Source organism: Scyliorhinus torazame, chromosome 15 (assembly GCF_047496885.1).
Source record: "Scyliorhinus torazame isolate Kashiwa2021f chromosome 15, sScyTor2.1, whole genome shotgun sequence".
NCBI lineage: Eukaryota > Metazoa > Chordata > Chondrichthyes > Carcharhiniformes > Scyliorhinidae > Scyliorhinus > Scyliorhinus torazame.
In genome coordinates, this window is record NC_092721.1 from 157,197,397 (window position 1) to 157,221,377 (window position 23,981).

The 23,981-nt window shown below is 46.2% G+C and overlaps 1 protein-coding gene across 6 annotated transcripts in view; it reads left to right on the top strand.

Moving 5' to 3' along the window:
* The window catches only part of LOC140391931 (protein furry homolog), a 790,380-nt gene that overhangs the window by 418,770 nt on the left and 347,629 nt on the right, over window positions 1–23,981 (top strand). For all 6 annotated transcript variants that reach the window (XM_072476991.1, XM_072476992.1, XM_072476988.1 and 3 more), the window contains 5 exons: window positions 5,824–5,910; window positions 9,111–9,370; window positions 10,207–10,396; window positions 14,277–14,401; window positions 22,167–22,224. In XM_072476991.1, coding sequence (XP_072333092.1) covers window positions 5,824–5,910; window positions 9,111–9,370; window positions 10,207–10,396; window positions 14,277–14,401; window positions 22,167–22,224 — 720 coding nt within the window. The remainder of the gene's footprint in view (window positions 1–5,823; window positions 5,911–9,110; window positions 9,371–10,206; window positions 10,397–14,276; window positions 14,402–22,166; window positions 22,225–23,981) is intronic.

Below are 23,981 nucleotides of genomic sequence, written 5' to 3' on the forward strand. Positions count from 1 at the left end.
GTAAAGGGAAACGTACAGTTGGATGATAGGAATGAGGATCGTGAGAAAGAGTGTCAAAGTCGTAGGCTTGGTGGGAATCTATTTCAATATGTCCAAGCATTGCCAAGGTTTGACGAGAAGGAGGTAGAAGCCTTTTTCATTTCATTTGAGAAGGTGGCTAAACAAATGAAATGGCCACAGGACATGTGGGTATTACTGATTCAAACAAAGCTGGTAGGTAGAGCTAGTGAAGTGTTTGTATCACTACCGGAGGAGTTATCTGGGACGTATGAGGAGGTGAAAAAATCAATCTTAGGTGCATATGAATTAATGCCTGAAGCCTACAGACAAAGGTTTTGAAATTTAAGGAAAGAATTTGCTCAAACATACATGGAGCGAAATTCTCCATCCCGCCCCGCCACATTTCTGCCCCGACCCGCCGGCGGGATGCTCCGTTACACCGGCCGGTCAATGGGGTTTCCCATTGTGGGGCAGCCCCACGCCGTCGGGAAACCCCCGGGCGCCGGCAAAACGGAGACTCCCGCCGGCGGAGAATGACGCCCCTCGAGTTTGAAAGGATCAAACAGAGTAATTTTGATATTTGAATAAGGGCTTTGAAAATAGACCAAATGTATGAAGATCTCAGAGAAATTGTACTTTTGGAGGAGTTTAAAAGTTCAATTCCTGATGTAGTGAGAACTCATGTGGAAGAGCAGAGGGTTAAAACTGTGAGATTGGCAGCAGAAATGGCAGATGATTATGAATTAGTTCATAATCAAAGCTTGGTTTCCAACATAAGTTTCAGCCTGTGAGGGATAGAAACTGGGGACATGAGAAATACTCAAGTGGCAGAGGTAAAGGTGATCTGATGGGAGATAATGAGGAGAGTGTACCTCAGATTAAAAAAGAAATCCAGGAGAGTGGAAAAGAAATGAAAAGTTTCAAATGTTTTAACTGTAATAAACAAGGCCATGTAAAGTCACAGTGTTGGTGGTTGAAGGAAAGCACTGGGAAGGCTGATGTGGTAAAACAGGATAAGACAGTGGGGTTGGTTAAAGTGGTAAAGGAAAGGCCAAGTGAAGCGAAGGAGGTGCAAAAGATTGTACAGCCTGATCAAGAGGTGATTGATAAGAAGGTGCCAGATCTCTACAAAGAATTTAATTGTGTGGGTAAAGTTTACTCATGTGTATCAGGAGGAGCAGGTAAAGAAGCCACAATTTTAAGAGATACGGGAGCTAGTCCAATCTTTAATGGTAAGAGATGAGGAGTTATGTAGTTTGGGAAGAATGTTGCCAGAAAAGGTGGTAATATGTGGAATTCAGGGTGAGAGGGGTAGTGTTCAATTATATAAGGTATGGTTGGAAAGTTCAGTGAAGAGTGGTGAGGTGGTAGTAGGAGTAATAGAGAAACTAGCTTCTCCAGGAATACAGTTTATCTTGGGTAATGATATAGCTGGATCGCAGGTGGGAGTGATGCCTATGGTGGTTGATAAGCCAGTGGAGAATCAGGCAACTGAAGTGTTGAAGGACGAATCTCCTGGGATTTTTCCGGATTGTGTCATAACAAGGTCGCAAAGTCATAGGTTAAGACAAGAACATAAGAACTAGGAACAGGAGTAGGCCATCTGGCCCCTCGAGCCTGCTCCGCCATTTAATGAGATCATGGCTGATCTTTGTGGACTCAGCTCCACTCTCCGGCCCGTACACCATATCCCCGAATCCCTTTATTCTTTAGAAAGGTATCTATCTATAGAAAGGAGAAATCAAAGAGTGAAGATGAAGTTGAAGTGCAATTATCAGAAATGATTTTTGATCACATGATTGAAAAGGTACCAAAACAGGTGGAGGATGAGGTGGATACCTTTGGTTCAGGAAAATTGGCGGAGTTATAACAGAAAGATATAGAAATAAAACGGATGTATCAGAAAGTATACACGGAAGAGGAATTTGAGTGTATACCAGAATGTTATTACTGTAAAAGTGATGTCTTGAAGAGAAAATGGAGACCTTTACATATGCAGGCGGATGAAAAGTGGGCAGAAGTTCATCAAGTAGTATTGCCGGTAGGGTATAGAAAGGAGGCGTTGCGAGTTGCACATGAGGTACCAGTGGGAGGTCATTTGGGAATAAGGAAAACTCAAGCTAAAATCCAGAAATATTTTTATTGGCCTGGACTGTACATAAAGATGTAGTTAAATTTTGTCAATCATGTCACACATGTCAAGTGATGGGGAAACCTCAGGCAGTGATAAAACCAGCGCCCCTAATACCCATTCCAGCATTTGAGGAACCTTTTACAAGTGTCCTAATTGATTGCGTAGGACCGCTTCCTAAAACAAAAAGTGGGAATCAATATCTTTTGACTATAATGGATGTGTCTACTAGGTTTCCAGAGACCATTCCAGTACGCAATATTACAGCTAAAAAGATTTTGGAGGAGTTACTTGAATCCTTTACTAGATATGGACTACCCACAGAAATACAATCGGATCAAGGATCGAATTTTACCTCAAGGTTATTCAAAAAAGATATGGATAGCTTAGGAATAAAATAATTTAAATTAACTGCGTACCATCCAGAATCGTAGGGAGCGTTACAAAGGTGGAATCAGACATTAAAGACAATATTGAGGGCTTATTGTCACGATTATCCAGAGATTGGGATAAGGAATTCCATTCGTACTGTTTGCAATTAGGGATGCACCTAATGAGTCAACCAAATTCAGTCCTTTTGAACTAATTTTTGGTCATGCGGTAAGAGGACCACTTAAATTGATTTAAGGGAAAATTGGTGAGTGAGAAATCGGAAATTACATTATTGGATTACGTGGCAAATTTCAGGGAACGATTGAATAGAGCAGGTGAATTGACCAGACAACATTTAAAAGTTGCACAAAATGTGATGAAACGGGTAGCAGACAAGAAATCCAAAGTTTGTAGTTTTGCCAGTGGAGATAAAGTTTTAGTATTGTTACAGTGGTAGGTGAGCCTTTAAAAGCTAGGTTTTGTGGACCTTATCAGATTGAAAGGAAATTAAGTGAGGTGAATTATGTGGTACAAACACCAGACAGAAGGAAAACTCACCGAGTGTGTCATGTGAATATGCTTAAAAGGTACTTTGAAAGGGAAGGAGAGAAAAAGGAGGAGGTTTTAATGATTCTAACTCAAAGTGACAAACGAAATCCAGATGATTGTGAATTTGACATACCTCAAATTAAATTGGAAAATGAGGATGTTCTTAAAAATTCGGATAAATTGTTGAGTTACCTACCAGAGGAAAAACGGACTGACCTGAAAGAGTTATTGGTATCACATGGGCAAATTTGTGGAGATAAATTGGGAAGTACTAAAATGGCTATACATGTTGTAGATGTGGGAAATGCTGTTCCAATCAAACAACATCCATATAGACTTAACCCTTTAAAATTGGCACAGGTTAACAAAGAGATTGAGAGTATGCTTAAAAGTGGCATAATTGAAGTGGGTTGCAGCCAATGGAGCTCACCCATAGTGATGGTACCAAAGCCAGACGGTACACAACGGTTGTGTGTGGACTATAGAAAAGCTAATGCAGTTAAACGAACGGACTCTTATCCTACCCAAGTTTGGAGGATTGCATTGAGAAAGTGGGACAATCAGCTTTTATTTGCAAACTGGATTTACTTAAAGATTACTGGCAGGTACCTTTATCCGAATGGGCGAAGGAGATTTCAGCTTTTGTGACTCCAGATGGTATATACCAATTTAAAGTTGTGCCATGTGGCATGAAAAATGCCCCAGCCACATTTCATCGGTTAACTAACAAAATTGTTTCAGGATTACCCAATTGTGCGGTATACATCGACGATCTGGTAATTTTCAGCCAGACATGGAACGAGCATTTAAAACATCTGATGGCATTATTAGATCGACTTCAGGAGGCGGGTCTAGTGATAAACCTAGCCAAAAGTGTATTTGGAAAAGCCCAAGTCACTTTCCTTGGCCATACAATCGGACAGGGTCGAATGGTCACACGGGATGTGAAACCAACAGTCATTGAGGAGTTTTCAATACCCTCAAGACGAAAGGAAATAATGCAATTTCTTGGCATGAGTGGATTTGATCGAACATTTGTGAAAAAGTTTTGTAGCGTGATTGCTCCACTGATGGACTTGCTGAAGAAGCGTAGAAAATTTCAGTCGACAGCAGAATTTCATTTGACTGCCTGAAAGCTGTGTTAACCAATGCTCCTGTGTTGGAGAATTGCAAGGGACTCTGTGATCAAATTGAACTAAAGTATCTGACTTTAAAGAGAAATGCCGAGGCGTAGAGAAATGGACGGATCGTGTAGAGACCTTCTTGTTCAAAGAGACTGTCAATCAGGAAGGATTTCAGTTGGAGGAAGAAGAACAAAAATGGACTATATTATTGTACCTGTTTGCGTGTGTTGTTTTTTTTTTTTAAAACAAAAATGTATATTTACTGTGTGCATTTCTTAAAGGATAGTGAAAAGGTGAAAAATGAAACCATCTTGAAGTTGATGGTTTATTTTATTTTCTTGGGGGGAGGTGTCATGTGAGAGTACCTTTAAGAAATGAGTTTTACTACTGCAGTGATGTCAGAGTGGGTGGGCTGTCTGTCAGTTTTTCACTTTCGTTTTAGGCTGTTTGCCGCATGTGTGTTTTAGTTTCGTTTTCAGTGTTGGAGCTGAAGCCAGACAGAGCAGGTGTACTGTTGATCTCTCTGCCATAAAAGACTATCTCTTGATCATTTGGTGAATTCAGAATTATAAATGTTTTCAGTAGTGAATGTAAACCTGATGTGCTTCTGTTAAATGGTGTTTCTTCTGTCTTCTGGATGTTGTTTGGGAAGTTATTAAGGATTACTTGGTGTTGTATTCTTTGGGGGTTGTATTTGAATTGATGGTTGCTAACATGTTCACTATGTTTTTAAAAGGTAAACTTGAGTTCATAGAATAAACATTGTTTTGCTTTTTAAAAATACTTTTCCATTTCTGCTGTACCACACCTGTAGAGTGGGCCATGTGCTCCCCATACCACAATCTATTAAAAGTTGTGGGTCAGGTGAACTCCATGATACACTTTGGGGTTCTTTAAACCATGGCCCATAACAATATTATGAATAAATTATAATCAAGACTGTCTTATTCTTTTGCATTTATAAGACGGGAGTTAATTCAAAATTGGTTATTTTACAAACATAATACCACAGACATTCCTGGGGTTGAGAGGGAAGAGCAAAAATCCCAATATGGGAATGGGTTGTGATTTGTTCCACAACATGATTCTATTGGGTTCAATTAATGTTCTGAAATTCAACTTCATAAGGAAGAGGTCAACAAGTGGATCCTTTCCTTTCATTATGAATAGTAGGCCACCAAACAGAACAGCTGAGATGCAGTCTGATTTTTCTGACCATGCCATGCAGAAGTTGCCCAGGAACCACCATCAATAGTATGGGAGTCTGTGCCATCTCTAGTCCAATTCGCATTGGGCTACGCTGACAGCAAGACATTCTAGTCTACCCCATTTCTGGCAAAACAGAGCACCCCACCCCTGGCCAAATAATAATAATCTTTATTATTGTCACAAGTAGGCTTACATTAACACTGCAATGATGTTACTGTGAAAATCCCCTAGTTGCCACACACTGGTGCCTGTTCGGGTGCACAGAGGGAGAATTCAGAATGTTCAAATTACCTAATAATAAGTTATATTTATAAAGGCAACCATATTTTTATGTAAAGTTAAATATATTCAAAATAATTGTATTTTTGAAAATTATGCCTAACCTGGAGTGGTTCAATATGTATGCATATACTCACAGAATTGTTCTTTTAACAATAGGATGATGATAAGCCAATGATTGAAGTTATGGATCAGTTGAGTTCATCAATTCTGGAGAGTTTCATTCATGTAGCAGCCTCGGATTCAGTAAGTACAAATTAATTATTGCCTCTTTCAGACACTCAGGATGCTTTCCAAAGTTAGCATAAACATTTTGATAAACTACTTAAGGCTAAACAGTGAATGTGGGTGATTTTTAGGTTGCATCCAAAAAATAGCCCATGAGGAATCATAAAGCAGTGAGTACTGGTGTTTGTTTCACAGACAAATTATTTATATTTTTCCACAACCAGTTGTCTCATTTGTCATTTCTTTCCTTCCCCTTCCACCCTTAATTTCCTTTTCATCAAGCACAGCTCACCCATTCGCTGCTGCCCTGGCTGACTTTGTCCCTTGCCATATCTCTACCTCACCTTCCTCCTTTAAACTCTTTGATCACCTTTTAATATCTCCATTTTAGGCTCCTTGTCTATTTTTTGATTATGCCTCTGTGAAGTATCATTTTTCTATGTTAAAGGCACAGTATCATAGAACCATCAAATCCCTGAGTGCAGAAGGAGGCTGTTGAGTCTGCACCGGCCCTCCGAAAGAGCACCATAACTCAGGCCTACTCCACCGCCTTAGCCTCATAAACCCCACCGGTCCTTTGGACACTAAGGGGCAATTGATCATGTCCAATCCACCTAACCTGCACATTTTTGGACCGTGGGAGAAAACGAGTACCCGGACACAGGGAGAAAGTGCAAACTCCACACAGTCACCCAAGGCAGGAATTGAACTCGGGTCCCTGGCACTATGAGGCAGCAATGCTAACCACTGTGCCACTATGCTGCCCTATTCAAGATATTTAATATGAGGTACGGTGTGAGTGACTGCACTTGTCATCAAGGCAGCATTTCACCAAGTATGGTATCAAGGAGCTCTAACAATACTAGAGTTAATGGGGACCAGGGAGAAAGCTCTCTGTTGGTTGGCACCTAGCACAATGAAAAATGGTTGTGGTTGTTGGAGAGCTTCCCAGTCACAGGACATCACGACAGGAGTTTCTCAGGATCGTGTCCTAGGCTCACCCATCTTCAGCTATTTCATCAATAACATTCCTTCCATCGCGAGGTCAGAAGTGGGGAGGTTCACTAATGATTGCACGATGTTCAGCACCATTCTCAACAGAAACAGCCCATGTCCAAATGCAACAGTGGCCAGTAACATTTGTGCCACACAAGTGCCAGGCAATGACCGCCTCCTATAAGTGATAATTTAACCATCACCCATTGACATTCAAGGGCATTACCATTTGTTTAATCCCACACTATCAACAACCTGAGGGTTACCATTGACCAGGAACTGAACTGGAGTACCACAAGAACATGTCAGAGGCTAGGATTCCTGTGGCATAGTGCGGTTGGTTAGCTCTGCTGTCTCACATTGCCAGGGACCCTTCCACGACAAAGCAACCCGCTTGATTGCTCCCCTTCCACAAACATTCAAACCCTCCACCATCGACGAACAGTGGCAGCCGTGTGTACCATCAACAAGATGCATTGCAGTAACTCGCCAAGGTTCCTTAGAGAGCACTTTCCAAACTCACGACCACTACCATCTAGAAGGACAAGAGCAGCAACTACCTGGGAACCCCACCATCTGGAGGTTTCCCTCCAAGTCACTCACCACCGTGACTTGGAAATATATCGCCGTTCCTTCACTATCACTGAGACAAAATCCTGGAACTCCCTCCCTAACAGCACAAGGACTGTAACAGTTCAAGGAGGCAGTTCACTACCACCTAGTCAAGGGTAATTTGGGATGGACAATAAATGCTGGCAATGCCCAGATCCAATCAATTTATTAAAATGCCTGGAGTGGCTCATTATAGTTAAATTTTTAAACAGAAAGATCATGCACGATTTACCAGCCTCGTCGCACCCGACTTGGAGTAGCAATGAGGCTGTTGAATCTTGCGAGACTAGAGATGTCTTTTGAGATTGAACCGAACCATTACATTTAGATTTAGATTTATTGTCACATGTCTGAAGTACAGTGAAAAGTATTGTTCTGCGTACAGTCCAGGAAAATCGTTCCATACATGAAAAACATAGGACATTCGATAAATACACAAAGTAAATACATAGACATAGACATTGGATGAAGCATACAGCTTCAACAATGGAGTGGATGCATAGAGAGATCAGTTCAGTCCATAAGAGGGTCATTCAGGAATCTGGTAACAGCGGGGAAGAAGCTGTTTTTGAATCTGTTAGTGTGTGTTGTCAGATTTTTGTATCTTCTGCCCCTTGGAAAAGTTTGGAAGAGAGAATAAGCCACTCATTTAAAAAGCTGTTTGCGGGATTCCCCCAGTGCCCAGGACCTCATGGCCTCACCTGGCAACTTCGCCAGGACACCGTTTAGTACTGGTCCACCCAAATGTGGACCAGTCATAATGGCACCTGGGGGGTCTCCCAGGCCATAGGTGTCTGCTGGGTAGTCAGGAACAGGCAAAGTGCCACTCTGGCACTCCCACTGGCACCTGGGCACCCTGGCACTGCCATGTTGGCAGGTGCACTGCCTGGATGCCAGTGCCAAGGTACCTGGGTGCCAGGTTGCCCTTGCCAGGGGTTGGGCCTGGGGTTGCCTTATCCATAAGAGCTGGGGCGAGGTGAGGTGGAGGACCCCAGAAGAATTAAGTTGGGTAAAGTCGAGGGCGGTGTCCGGAAGCTGTGGTAGGGTCGCTGAGGGGGGTCGAAAGATCGGGGCTGCCTTTAAAAATTCAGCCCCGATACATGAGCAATCCTCGGTGAGGAATGCTCTATCAAGGCCAAAGTTTAGTCATTTCCTGAGCTGATGAGCTGAGCTCACCAGTGCAGGAAATGACTAAAGCATGGCCTTGATGGGACATTCCTTGCTGAGGCCAAAAAAAACAGCAAAGTGCCGTTAAAGAGCAGGGTCTTTCTTGAAGAAAACACTGCTAAATGGGCCTGAAAACAGACATGGACATTCTTTTGCTGAATTGCGCTAAACATATTGAATTTTCTTGATTTTAAAAAGGATAAGAATCCGTGAAATACAGTACTTAATATTGCAGGCCTCAGAATGAAGTTAAGTTTTCAGGAGGGAGGTTAGGATGGGAAGCCAAAGGATGTGTCCGCCCCTCCATTTCAAGATTTACTTCAGTCAATGGAGATTAAAAAATACCTCTCGCTTGCATTGCTGCATTGGCAAAAATTTGTGCTGAATGCAAAAGTAACTTGAACATTGATTTCTGGATAATTATTGTTCCTAATTTTATATAGACCACATTAACCTTTGGACACAACGGGGATTTACAATGGCTGGTCGAGTGGAATGCAGTTTTGGTTAACAGCCATTATGATGTAAAGAGTCCTTCTCATGTATGGATATTTGCACAGTCTGTGAAGGATCCCTGGGTTCTGTGCCTCTTCAGTTTCCTCAGACTGGAGAATCTTCCAAAGCATTGCCCTACTGCACTTAGCTATGCCTGGCCATATGCCTTCACCAGATTGCAGCTGTTAATGCCTCACATTGATCCTAAGTAAGTAATGTTGAATATATTGGTTTATTTTTTTTAAGTATTGAAAAATCACACAAAAAATTATTCTATTGTGCTAACGTTTCCCTCCTTTCATTGCCCTCCTCAAGATAGTAGTTTGGAGCAAAACAAGATCTGGTTTAGGGTTTAGGCATAATGAAAAGATTTATTTTTTCATCTAAGTACAGTATGTCCCTGTTTTAAGTTACCACATTCAGGAGTAATCTGTTTTAGTGTTGTAAATATAAAGGGGTCAGTCAGTATGTGCATTTAGTGTTGGGATTTCCACATTACCCTCATTTTGTGACTGATGTAGCATCATGTGACCTGATTGAAGCAGCCTTTTTGAAGTGGCCATTCACATTCTCTGACTCATGCACCACTTCCCTTGCCAGCCCGCCTGCTTTTACAACAATCGACAATGGTTTCATGGTCATCATTAGACTTAATTCCAGATTTTTAAAAATTGAATTCACCCAAACAAGCAATCACTTTCATTTCTGGTAAATTGGTATTCCGTAAATTCGGGATTTACCTGCACGAAGTTTAGTGAGGAATTACTGTAATTCTAAGCAAAGAATACATAGACGTTTTCCATGTGATGGCTAAACCACTCAAAGCAAATGATTAGCAGGAAAGAAATAAACCAAGGCAGCTTGTGATGGCATTGTTGAATGAAAATGAGCAGGCAGTGTGAGGGGCTCATGTGGAACATAAACACTGGCATAAATCTATTGAGCTGAATTATTCATAAATTATATGTAATTCTGTGGAAAATTCTAGATGACAAATTGAGATCAACTAAAATTTCAGATTTCTGCTGTTCTATTATTTTGCAGTAGTCCTATGTACACCAAAAAAGTGAGTACAACAAGTGGTGGGGACAACTATGTGACCCTTTGGAGGAACTATCTTATCCTTTGCTTTGGAGTAGCGAAACCCAGTATTATGAGCCCTGGTCACCTTAGAGTGTCAACTCCAGAAATTATGGCTACAACTCCTGATGGTAGCTATAGCTATGACAACAAGGTACCAATTTTGTTCTGTGGCCTTGGATGCAAATTCAATGTTTTGTAGCTGAGTAACTTTCTACAACAAAATCAAAGCTCTTGAGATGATATATTTATGAATTTATTGGCAGAACATTGTTAATTTTGAAGTGATTCCAGTCAGTAGTATGGTACGGGATGTTTCAAAAACAATGAGGGAACAATGTTGGGAAATCCATTTGCATGTACCAGCATATCATGAATGCTCATTAAAAAGCCACCTTACCGGAATCCTATTCAAAATAAATCAACATATCTTCCTCCAGACAGTTATGGTTGCCTATCGATTTTGATTGTTATGATTACAGTGTCAAGCTGCAGTTTCTCACCCCTGAAAGTTTATCCTTGGGACACATGGTTACGATTTAAGTCCCTCAACTACGTTTTAAGTCCCCACGAGTTACCATGCCATCCACACACAACTGACATAAGTGCAACAGCAGCAGTAAATGCAATGAGCTTGATGAGCACATGTCCCGAGACCACAGCGTTGGTAGCTTTCAGGAGTATTGGCTAGGCTGCACACTGATAAATGATGGCTTTTGCCTAATCACTCTGGTGATACTGTGGGAAAACTGAATCAATCGAAGTTCCTGATTGGACCCGATTGGTGGCCAACGTTCTGGAGCCCTTTCTTGCAGCGAAACTGAAGTAACCATTAGGAAAAATGGAATCCATGAGTCTTGCAAATGGTTAATTTCAATATATATTTACAAATGTGAAGACTGTACACAATGAATGTACACCCGTGCCATCTTTCTGCATTCAATAGTACTTAATTTTTCTAACTCTGCTGATACATCTTGGTGGAGCCCCAATATCTGCAGTTGGGGTATTGACTGAAATGACTTTGATGGGCATCCTCTGGTGGCCCGAGTTCTAAACGGCCCCAACCAGCCAAGGGTCTCCTGCAGGTGCGCCCTCTTCGGCTTGACCTGCTGGAAATGATGTGGTCATTGAAAAATGGGTGCAGTGGCATGGCAACCTAAGGGTTTCCAGGGTCAATGCTCCTGGAGTGACTGGCTGGCACTCCTCTTCCCTGTGGGTGCCTGTTGACACCATCCTGACTCCTTAAGAAGAAGGAGCACTGGGAGGGAGGTTGAGGTGCCCTGTCCCCCTCTCACCTAGCCACTGCTGCGCTGCACCCAGGACTCCTCCGACCATAATCAGTAAGAATAAACAACAACACCTCCTCCACAATAGTCCTCAATACCGGGGCCCCGCAAGGCTGCGTACTTAAACCCCCTACTATACTCCCTGTACACACATGACTGCGTGGCAAAATTTGGTTCCAACTCCATCTACAAGTTTGCTGACGATATGACCGTAGTGGCTGGATCTCGAATAACGACGAGTCAGAATACAGGGGGGAGATAGAGAACCTAGTGGAATGGTGCAGCGACAACAATCTATCCCTCAATGCCAGAAAAACTAAAGAGCTTTGGCCTGCATGTGTTTGTTATGCATAATGTTAAGACAAAAGGATTGATTGTGAGACCATTAGGTGAATGAGCAATTTAGAAGCATGCATGCCTATTGTTGCTACCGAGCCCATGGCAGTAAGTGACTGTGAAGCCGTTTGTCCTCGAACTAATATGAGATGGAGCGCATAAAATGGATAGCATTCGTTCAGTGCTGATGTCCCATTTGCTGGTTGCATGTGATATCCCTGTGCCCTGTAACCCTTGGACTGACTGATTCCCTTATGAGAGTGAGGAGTTTGCAGTTAGTAGACAGTGCACATACCCTGGCAGACGTCAGCAAATCATTCATCCTTTTTCTGCACTGCAGGTTGGTTCTATTTTGGACCACGTGAATGCTAACCACCCCGGCGATGTCCTCCCAGGCTGCCATGGTCTGAGGGGAGGGCCCATCTCAAGGAAACAGGACCTCCTTTTTTTCCTGGACAACCTGGGGAAGGTATCGCTGAATTGTGGGGCCGCTTTTTGCTTCCTTTTCTTGGACATTTCTCTTGCAGCATGGTCTGGAGCTCCAGGCATGCAGTAAGTGAATGGCTATCTGGGTGCCCTTTAAATATGCTGCCAGCACCTTCGACGCAATGAGATAGTGGTGAGCGCCCCGCCACGAGATTCACAAAGAGCCTGAGGATACATAGCTAATGAACTGAACAGTGGAAGATCATGCTTGTTCAGCTGCCCAACAACGCAATGGGAATTATTCCACTTCCCCACCCACCACCAAATTTAGAGCTATAGATTTCATTCAACGTGTATAACTTTTATGAGCTAACATGTAGGTTGAACATGTACTCTGCTGAATTACTTGTCTTGGCTAGCTTCTACAGAGAGGAGCTGAGAGAAACAGTGGCCGAGATACAGCCACTGCGTTGGGGCCGGCGCAGAGCCAGGCACAACGAGTGAATACTGCAAGAGCCCCAAAGCGCCAGGTCGATCGGGAGTCACTAGACCCGCTCCGCTCAGCGCAATCTAGATCTCGCCCTTGCTGGACGTGATCCAGATCAGCATACTTAAATGAGCCTAATACCCAGAATCCGCATTCACCTGGTGATCGGGAGTCAACGGTCACCTCTGCAAGACCTCAACCGGGTGCCATTTAGCATTGGTTTCCACAAATGTGGATCAGACGTGATGGCACCTCGGGGGTGTGGGGGGGGGGTGTCTTTAGGGACCCCGGTTAGTTGGGGACAGGGCAGGGTGGTACCCGGACATACGAGCACCTTGGCACTGCCAACCTGACACCCTGGCGGTACCACCCAGACACCCTGGCAGTGTAACACTAGTTTGGCAGTGCCAAGATGCCCGAGTGCCAGGTTGGCACCAAATGGAGGTCCTGATGCCAACTTGTCGGGAGCAACAATCCAACATTAATTGTAGCTGAATTAGTCAATTTTGGGCCAGAGGGCATACTCGCCATCCTCACGGGTGGGCTCTTCAAAGCTGGAGGGTCGAAATGAAATGCTCCAATACTGAAGGAGCTGAAGCCTGCAGCTGCAGCTCTGCGGGCGAGAGGGTTGTTTGAGGTGAAACATTGTCTCAGCACACTTTTAAATTATTTAAAACAAAAATTGACACAGTTGCAAGACCAACATTGTGACTGTAGCTGTGAACAGTTTATTGATTAGGCAGCACTGGACCTTTAGTCTGTATCCAGGCTCCCCACGCCATGGAGGGCCCATATGCCGAATGCAAAATCCTAGTCCGTTTCTGATCAGTGGCTGTAATTGGTCTTCTCATTGCTTTGACCAGCAATCTGGCAGCCATTCCACACCTGATCTGTTCTTCCCAAATATGGCTCTGGGGCCGGATGTACCAGCATGCTGGCCAAGGGTGCAAAATAACCCACCTACCTGCCTCAGTTGCCAGCCCCATCAGCCTTTGAAAATCCTTTCCCTAGGCTAACGTTTCAGTGCAGTATTGAGGAAGGGCGCCAGTGTCAGATGTGCCGTATTTGAATGGGTTTCTAAACCAAGGTTCTGTTCAGGTGGATGCAGAACATACCATAGTATTTTTTCAAAGAAAATTGAGATCTTCCAGTATTCTGTTCCTTTCTCAAATCAACTCCACCAAAAAGATTAACTGGGCATCCTATTTGCTGTTAGCAGGAACTTGTGCTCAAATCTGATTGCTGATTTTGCCTATATAACAACAGTGGCTTAACTTTAAAAATAATTCATTAGTTATGAGGTACTTTTGGAAGTTGTGAAATGTAAGTTTTATAGTATCATTGTTGAATTTTAGACAACAATATTAGCTGCATTTTTAGTACCTTTCGTTATGAAATGACTAAAGGCCTTTGAGGTAAAGATGAAACCATCATCTATGTATACCAGGAACTTTGTCACTGTAATTTTGGGTTGTTATTTTTTTATCATTCCGCAGGTCATAGGAACGCCATCTGTAGCAGTATTGTTGAAACAACTGGTTCCATTGATGCGTGCTGAAAGCATAGAAATTACAGAATCACTGGTACTCGGATTTGGAAGAACAAATTCACTCGTGTTCAGGTACCGCAAGAATCATTTTTGGCTTTACCTAATAAAATTTTGCAGTTAATATAAAGTCAGCACATGTTTTTAAAAATCTCTTTTACTGTTTTTAATGCAGTGATAATTACAAATTTCAGTTCAGGAATAATCATCAATGTATTTCAAATTATTTGCTGAATAACCTGTCAATTTAGGATTCTCTATGTTTTCTTAAGGGAGGCTCTGGGGTTGAGGGTCGAGGCTGGCATTTTCAGTGCCGGGGGATTACCCTCCACCATTAGGGGAGGGGGCCTCCCCTTGTTTGTGGTGAGGGGGGGCTGAGGGGTGCGGGCCGGCAAAGGGTTGGGGAGAGGGGGGAGAGTGGCCCCCATATTTCCGTGAGGGGGGGCAGGGTGGTGGAGAAAGACGCCCCGATCTATGTGTAGCCAGGCTTGCCGGCTCACTGGCTCTATCAGGCCCCCCTCCCCCTCATCAGAGTGCTGGTGCAAACTGAGCTCACCCCCATTACTGCCTTTTGGCATTTGTCAGAAGATCTGGAGAGAAACGTGCCTGTTTCCAGTTACAACCTAACACTGCCATTTTTAAAAAACTCCGTCCTGTGTGAACCTTTAAGCGTAGATTAGATGGGTGGTTGAAGCGAAGAAGTTTAAAAGGTGTTGGGAACAAGGTGGGTACAAGGCGTTAAGGGGTGAAATTGTGACATGATGCACACCAAACACCATCTTGACAAAAGGTTAGTATGTGCACTTAACATCTGCTAGAAGTATGCAGAGGAGACAAATCATAACATGATGCCGATTTGACTCCAATGCTGCCATTTTGAATGCCCATGCTCTGGCCAACATCCTCTCCTCAGCCTCAATCAGTTGAACACCTGTAAAGTAGCATGATGGATTCCCCGTGAAATAAGTCCATGGGGTAGAACTCCCTTCACCAGAATCCCTTTTATTAACAAAACCAACAGCAGTACGACCATGTGCATTCAGCATGTTGTCTGCACTGCGAGTGCAGAGGATCTGACACTCCCTGTTATATACAAAAAAGAGGTTCCCTGATTGGTCCACTAATCAGGGAACTCGTATTCCAATTGGTCAATCTCAAAGGCCTGGTCCAAGTCATTACACGCCGCCAGCAGCATTTCAAAGAGATCATCAACTACTTCTAGGTTAGTTGTTGGTTTATTTGTTCTGGCTGTTGCTATAGTTCTACAAGCTTTTGCTGTTATTCCTAATTGTTTCAAGTTTCAAAAGACTACGGAGTGTTGTGGCAGGTTTGCTGAAAGACTTGATGCTGACTTTAAGGCTTGCACAAACCAATTGCTCTCAGTAATGGGGGCACAGGTACGCCTTCCTCTTCTAATCAACCCGTGAGGTGGAAAATGAGCTATTCATAGCAGGCCAAGCTGTAGAGAAGGGTAAGAAGCGCTCTCAGCAGGAGGCTATATACATCTAGGTTGTTGAGAGAGTAATTCTTCCATCTGATTGATAATAGTGACGAATTATTCATCACTAAACTCTGCCAACTGCAGCAGCCACAACTTGAACCTGAGAGTACATAAAGACTATGGGCGGGATTCTCCCTCACTTGGCGCGATGGCCCGACGCCAGATCCAAGAGCTGCGCGAACTACTCCGGCATCGGGCTACCAGGAAGTTGCGGAACCTCCGCACTTCCGGGGGCTAGGCCGGCGCCGGAGGGGTTGGCGTCGAAGGGCCGCCGTGGGCCGGCGCGAGTCGGCACAGGCGCAGAACAGCCGCCGTGTTCTGGCGCATATGCAGGGGGTTTATTTTCCACGCCGGCCATGGTGGAGCCTTACAGAGGCCGGCGAGGAGGGAAAGAGTGCCCCCACGGCACAGGCCCTGTTATTGAAAATATAGAAAGATGTGTCATTTGAAACATGGAAGTCTGGCAATATCTGTTCTGAGAGAAACATGAGAGGATACAGGGAAAGATCCCACAAAGGGTTAACAGCAGCTGCCAGGAGAGGATTGTAAAATGCAGATAGCCTTGGTCAAGCAGGCTTAGCAAACAAGACAAACAGGATTTTGAATGAAGCCAAAAACAATGGCTCACACCTTCATTGAAAGTAACTATCTTAGTGAGCAGCTGGAAAAGAATGGATGAGGTTCAGTTGAATTTGGTGCGAATTCTAGGTGTGAAATTTTGCTAAACTAGGTAAATTAAAGAAAACTGGAGAGTATCAGTCTACAAGAAGCATAATTCAAAGTCAAACTTATGAGCTGAGGACACAATTGGAAAATAAAACGATAGAAATGACAGGAATTAAAAGTAACACCTCTTGAAGTCAAAGCATTTTGAACGTCACAAAGGACACAATGTAATCAGATCTATGAGATGAGGTTATGTCAAAATTAATACTTAGTTGGATTAGAAAGTTTAGATCAAAGATACTTTTTGCAATCAAAGTTAAATAAGAGTTACTTTACAATAAAGTCATAAAATCTAGAAACTGTTAGAATAATATATAAACCTGAAGAAAGGGAACCAGAACCCAGAGGGGGAGAGGGGAGAAGCAGAGAAGGAACAAGCAGCTCAGAGTCAGAGTCGGCCATGGGAAAGGGACAGTGCAAAGCAGCCGAGCTAAAATAGCTGATACATCTAAGGGAGACTAGAATTTAAAGAGTAGGCAGAGTCAGCTCAGAGACAGCCAGCAGAGCCAGCTCTCGTAGCCCGGTACATAGGAAAGACAGGACACCGCAACCGAGCTCATTAGCGAATACATCTAAAGAAGACCAGGGGCGGGATTCTCCCCTACCCGGCAGGGCGGGGGGTTCCGGCATAATGGAGTGGCGGGAACCACTCCGGCGTCGGGCCGCCCCAAAGGTGCACCTTTAGGGGCCAAGCCCTCACCTTGAGGGGCTAGGCCCGCGCCGGAGTGGTTTCCGCTCCGCCGGCTGGCGGGAAAGGCCTTTGGCGCCACGCCAGCCGGCGCCGAAAGGACTTCGCCGGGCGAAGCATGCGCGGGAGCGTCAGCGGCCGCTCACGGCATCCCCGCGCATGCGCAAGGGAGGGGGTCTCTTCCACCTCCGCCATAGTGAATACCATGGCGAAGGCGGAAGAAAAAGAGTACCCCCACGTCACAGGCCCGCCCGCGGATCGGTGGGCCCCGATCGTGGGCCAGGCCACCGTGGGGGCATCCCCTGGGGACAGATTGCCCCGCAACCCCCCCCCAGGAGCCCGTCTGCGCCGCCTGCACTCCCGCCGTTCAAAAGGTGGTTGAATCCACGCCGGCAGGAGAGGGTTGACAGCGGCGGGACTTTGGCCCATCGCGGGCCGGGGAATCGCCGGGGGTGGGCCCGCCACCCGGCGTGATTCCCGCCGTCGGCATGGCACGATTCCTGCCCCCGCAGAATCTCTGGTGGCGGAGAATTCGGGACACGGCGTGGGCGGGATTCACGCCAGCCCCCGGCGATTCTCCGACCCGGTGGGGGGTCGGAGAATCACCCCCCAGATTTTAAAAAGAAGATTGATTGTCAAGTTGGGCCTGAAGGTCCCTTCAACCAACCAGAAGGATTCAGAAGCTAGATCTTTTTCCGTTCTGTAAAGAAAGTAATTTAAGCTTTTAAAAGAACAAATATAATAATAAAATTTAACCTGAAATAGTGGTTATTCCAAAGTCTACTTTACTTACTTAGCAATGCGGGACGCAGGATCGATGCTACTAAGTGGTAAGTAGATGAAATCTTCGGTGAAGGTATGGGTTAAACCGGGGGATAACTTTAAAATATAGTTTGACCTGAATAGCACCCACTGAAGCCTGCATCGGAGTCCGGGAGTGAGAATCCCTGATCACCATTTAGAATGTCCACCCTTTTTGATATAGGGGGACTTCTAAGAATAGTGGTGAGTTTTCAGCCCGCCCGCAGATTGGTGGGCCAGGCCATCGTGCACCCCCCCCCCCCCCCCCCCCCGGGGGCCGGATCCCCCCGAGGACCCCGCTACATGGCCAACAAGCCAAGTCCCGCCGGGATGGACCATGTCCATTTCACGCCAGCGGGACAGGCAGATAACGGGCGGCCGCTCGGCCCATTGGGGCCCGGAGAATTGCCGGGGGGGCCACTGCCAACGGCCCCCGAGCGGCGCCGCGTGATCCTCGCCCCCGCCCGAAAACTTGCACCCAAGAATTCGGCAGCCGGCGGCGGGGTGGGATTCAGGCTGCCCCCCGGCGATTCTCCGACCCGGCAGGGAGTTCGGAGAATCCCGCTATATATTGCCAGTGTCTGTAGCTATTCCAGACGAGCGCTGGTGACATTAGCAGCATCTTGTAGTTTGCAGTGCAATCTTTCTAAGAGGCCACTGAGGCTCTGTGTTCAAAGGGAGATTTAATTCCATCTTCCCAGAGGAAGCACAAGGGCTATTAACATTTGCAAGCTTCCCCATTGTGCTCACTGCCATTATTACATGCACATTGCTCTGCATCTGCAGCATGTCAATTCTGTCATGTACTGAAATTGAACGGAATTCTACTCTTTTATCGTGCATCTGATAGGTATTCAGATGCAGAGCAATGTACAGGTCAAAATCCGTATCCTCATAGCAATTATGGGGCGAGATTCTCCAACCCCCCCCCGGGTCGGAGAATTGCCGGGGGCTGGAGTGAATCCTGCCCCCGCCGGTTGCCGAAGTCTCCGGCACCGGATATTCGGCGGGGGCAGGAATCGCGCCGCGCCGGTTGGCGGGCCCCCCCGCGTGATTCTCCGGCCCGGATGGGCCGAAGTCCCGCCGCTAAAATGCCTGTCCCGCCGGCGTAAATTAAACCACCTACCTTACCAGCGGGACAAGGCGGCGCCGGCGGGCTCCGGGGTCCTGGGGGGGCGCAGGGCGATCTGACCCCGGGGGGTGCCCCCACGGTGGCCTGGCCCGCGATCGGGGCCCACCGATCCGCGGGCGTGCCTGTGCTGTGGGGGCACTCTTTCCCTTCCGCCTCCGCCACGGTCTCCACCATGGCGGAGGCAGACGAGACTCCCTCCACTGCGCATGCATACAAGCTGTCAGCGGCCGCTGATGCTCCCGCGCATGCGCCGCCCGGAGATGTAATTTCCGCGCCAGCTGGCGGGGCACCAAAGGCCTTTTCCGCCAGCTGCTGGCGGGGCGGAAATTCGTCCGCCGCCGACCTAGCCCCTCAAGGTTGGGGCTGGGCCCCCAAAGATGCGGAGCATTCCGCACCTTTGGGGCGGCGCGTTGCCCGTCTGATTTGCGCCGTTTTGGGCGGCAGCCGGCGGACATCGCGCCGTTTCCGGAGAATTTCGCCCCAGATCCCTTCATTCTGCAGCAGTCCATTCTGACAGTTGTATTTTAAAGTAAGCAATGACTACTACAGGGACTACTTGCTGATGACTTGGCTCATGACTCCGATTCGGAAACCACATCTAAACAATGAGAGCTATGACATTGCAAGAAGTGAGATAGATAAAACCATTGGCATGCTGATTTCACTGCCTGGATTACTCTGGAGGTCGTCGGCTGTGTTCAAATAAGCTGGACTCGGGGCTGGATTCTCCGCCCCGCCGCGCCACATTTCTGCCCCGACCCGCCGGCGGGAGTCTCCGTTACACCGGCCGGTCAATGGGGTTTCCCATTGTGGGACAGCTCCACGCCGTCGGGAAACCCCCGGGCGCCGGCAAAATGGAGAATCACGCCTGCGGAGAATCACGCCCAAGGTTTCTTAAGATTTCTGTGGTATGTTACACGCTGCACAATCTTGCCAGCATGATGGCACGCATCCTTTGCCATCACCTATGAGGTAATAATTTTCCTTCCTTTACCCAACCCATAAGTATTCCTAGACCTTCCTACTCTTCAGCCCACGCTTAAATCCCTCTTAGCTTTCCTCTCTGGGCATCTTGAAGAAGACCTATCAAGGCACTTCTTCATTACACTACTCTCTTGCAAACCTCCTTCCCAGCACTCCCACTCAGGGTTAAACTTGCTTATCTCCTCCCCACCTGACTCAACTACTGAATCTATGAACTCTGCCGGCAGATCGGCTATCATCACCTAGACTTTTGTTGCCCTCCAAAATATCTCTTCTCTTGCCATCCAGGAGTTCTTTGTGGATGATTATATCACCATCACGGCCTTGGCAGAAACCTGCCGAGGGGTAATGTCACCTTCACCTAAATTTCCTTCAAACCTTTGGCTGCCCATTCATCACAAAACTTCTGCAGCTACTGATTTGTTCAACAGCACTCTCACCTCCACTTTTGATATTCTAGTCCCCATAGCCCCCACTAAAACCATTACTCTGTCTCACTAAAACAATTACTGCGGATGCTAGAAATACTAAACAAAAACAGAAAATGCTGAAAATATTCAGGTATGGTAGCATCTATGGAGAGAGAGACAGAATTAACGGGTTGAATTTTACACTGGCGGCAGAGTCCCCACCCCCTGACATAGAAGTTGGGTGCCAGCTCATCTGAACTTGGCTTGCCCTGCAGCCAGTTAATTGCCATTATGTCTTTGATTGGCACAATGACTATTAGGAGCTGCTGTTAACTAAATGGCCAGCAGCTCTTATGTTCCAGCAGCACCACCTGGAGTGAACTATTGCAATAGTTTCTGAGGAAGGCAATGGAGTCCAAACTGTAAGCTGAGTCCAAGGTCTTGCCAGAGCCAGTCAGGCAGGCCCTGGCAAAGGGGTGGTGGGAGAGGGGTTGACAGATCTAAAGGGGGGGAAGACTGACAAAATACTGTTGCTTAGGACAAAGCATTGGTCCATGATAAAGGCTCGCAAATGCTTCCTCCGTACGTTTGACCTCAAAAGACCTTTTGGGAGTCAGTGAAAACAGACGTGAACCTCGTGCTGAGACACACCCCTGCCTCTGACATGATATATGGCTGCTTGATCTTTGCTCTCCTCTCCACTTTCTTGCGTCGCCACAGGCATGCCACAAAGAGCAAACCATCAAGGAGGACTCAATTTGTTGGAGCAAAGAAGGTCATTGGCATAATTGGAGCCCTGCACCTCGGTGTGGGTTGTGACCCAACAACTGCGAACCTTCTCTGCATCCTCAGTTCAGACTTGCTTTGTCATGTCTCTTCCTGTACCTTGGGAAGAGGACCTCTTGCCTGCCATTACAGCCTAGAGGAGAAAATACATGGTCTCAGCAGGGGCCTGTTCAGCTCCTCTGTGGCTTCTGGCCAGTCAGGCAACAGTAGTGTCTTCTGACAGTAAGGCAGATAATCATTTAAAATAAGGGACTAGTGTATGCAGAGCTGTTAGCCCTTTAAAATATGGCATTAGCACTTGCCATTCAGTCAGCTAGTGCTGTCATTGGCATCTCATTTCCCAACTCCATTCTTGAATTGGTCGTCGACCACCCCTAATTTAATTGGCCAGCCACCGCATGATTGCATGTTGTTTGATCAGGTACAGTACCTTTTATCCACCACTTAAATACAGGTGTTAACCTAGCTTTTAAATTGGTTCAGTTTTAAATAGGTTTCTGGCCGGAATTTTCTGGCTGTTCACTTGTAGGATCTTCTGGTCCCACTGATGGCGCACCCCCACTGCGGGTTTCCCGGCAGCGAGAGCTGCATTCAATGGGAAACCCGTTGACAACGGCAGGGCGAGAAGATCCCGCTGCCGGCCAATGACGGGCTGCCTCCACTGTCACAAAACACGGTGGATTGTGTGGAAAGTCCAGCCCACTATCTTTGCTTAAGCAGTGGTCTTCTGTTCAAATTGGGACCAATGATTTCTAAGTTTATATGCCTTATCGTTGAAGATGAAGTTATTTTTTTCTCTTCGTTTAATTCAGGGAGTTAGTTGAAGAGCTACATCCATTGATGAAAGAAGCTCTTGAACGCCGACCAGAGGTTTGTTTTGGAGATTTTTCTTTCATGGTAGAGAAAGAATTTGCATTTCTGTGGTAAACCTGATTACTTTTCTTGAACATCCTAAATGCTATCAATCATGTTTGTTCAGATCAAACATCATTGTTTAATTACTTATGACAAAATAGAGAAAAATATAGTATTTAAAAATACAAGTTTATTTAGAATTTGTATCTTGACAAATCTAAAAACGGAGAAGTTGGGTCCGTTGCAAGAATAAAGGGCACGATCAGATGACCTCATCACGCCCGATTCGGTGACAGAATGAGGCCATTAAATCTCATGAGAAGCACTGCTGCTTCACAGCTCCAAGGTCCTGGGTTTAATTCCGGCCTCGGGTGACTGTCTGTGTGGAGTTTGCATTTTCTCCCCGTGTCTGTGTGGGTTTCTTCCAGGTGCTCTGGTTTCCTCCCATGGCCAAAGATGTGCAGGCTAGGTGGATTGGCCATGCTAAATTGCCTCTTCGTGTCCAAAAGGTTAGGTGGGGTTACTGGGTTACAGGGATAGGGTGGAGGCGTGGGCTTAAGTAAGGTGCTCTTTCCAAGGGCCAGTGCAGACTCGATGAGCTGAATGGCTTCCTTCTGCACTATAAATTCCATGATTCTAAGCCTCTCGCAAGGGTGCGACACTGAGGACGCCTCGTGAGATCTAACGAGATCTCGCGAGATGTTGCGATCTGGACTCGCCAACACTGGGCTGGATCCAGATTTGTATGTTTAAGTGAACAGTTAGCTTCATTTAAATATGTCTGCGCCGGTGTGTCCCAAGGCCCGGGATCAACCAGCCACGCCTGGTATACCTCACCATGGCGCCATTTAGCACGGGTTTCCACAAACATGGACCAGGCGTAACGCCACTTGGGGGGGTCTCCCAGGCGATTGGAAGCTCCCGCGTGATCGGGCTCTGGGGAGAGTGGTATCCTGATGCCACCAGGGCATCTTGGGCATGTTGGCACTGCCAGCCTGGCAAATGGGCACTGCCACCTGGGCACCCTGGCAGTGTCATCCTGGAAATGTAGGGTGCCCCGGTAGCACTGACAGGCTGGAAGTGCCATGGTGCCAGGTTGCCAATGCTGGGTACTGGGCCCAGGGGGGGCCTTGCCCTTATGAGGTGGGATGAGGGGGAGACTTGAGGACCCCCTAATCGGTAAGGTGGGGCGTTGGGGCGAGGGGTCCGGCGGCCATGGTGGGGAATTGAGAGATCGTCATTGCAGGAAGTGAGGTAAGTTTGGCCTCGGTGGGACATTCCCCGCAGAGGCCCCCCAAAAAACAAAGTCCTGTTTAATTACAGAGTCGTTCTCAGCTCTACAGGCACCCAAAATGGGACTCTTGTTTTTTTTCCTGCTAACTCATGCCCAATACCTAGGTGAAAGACAGCCGCTGATGTCCTGCTTTGCAGGTGGAAGAGCATTTTTGAAACCAGTCTCTTCAATTTTGCATCCCACCCTGAGGCCATTATATGTCTTAAACCTTTTCCCTCCTTCCTAGCCCTTAATATTTCCACCCTTACTTCTGGCAAAATGTTTAATTGGCTGAAAAATTGGGGTGGGGGGGCACTCAACTGGATCCCAAACTAAATTGCATACTTCCAATTCCCCACCCACCACTCCTCTGACCCATTGGCACGTCTGTGCTAATTTCAGAAAGGAAATTCAGAGACTTTTTAATCTTAAGTATTGCATACAGAAAGGGGCCAGTTAGCTAAGTGGCTAGTGTGTAGCTCAGAATAATCCCAACAGC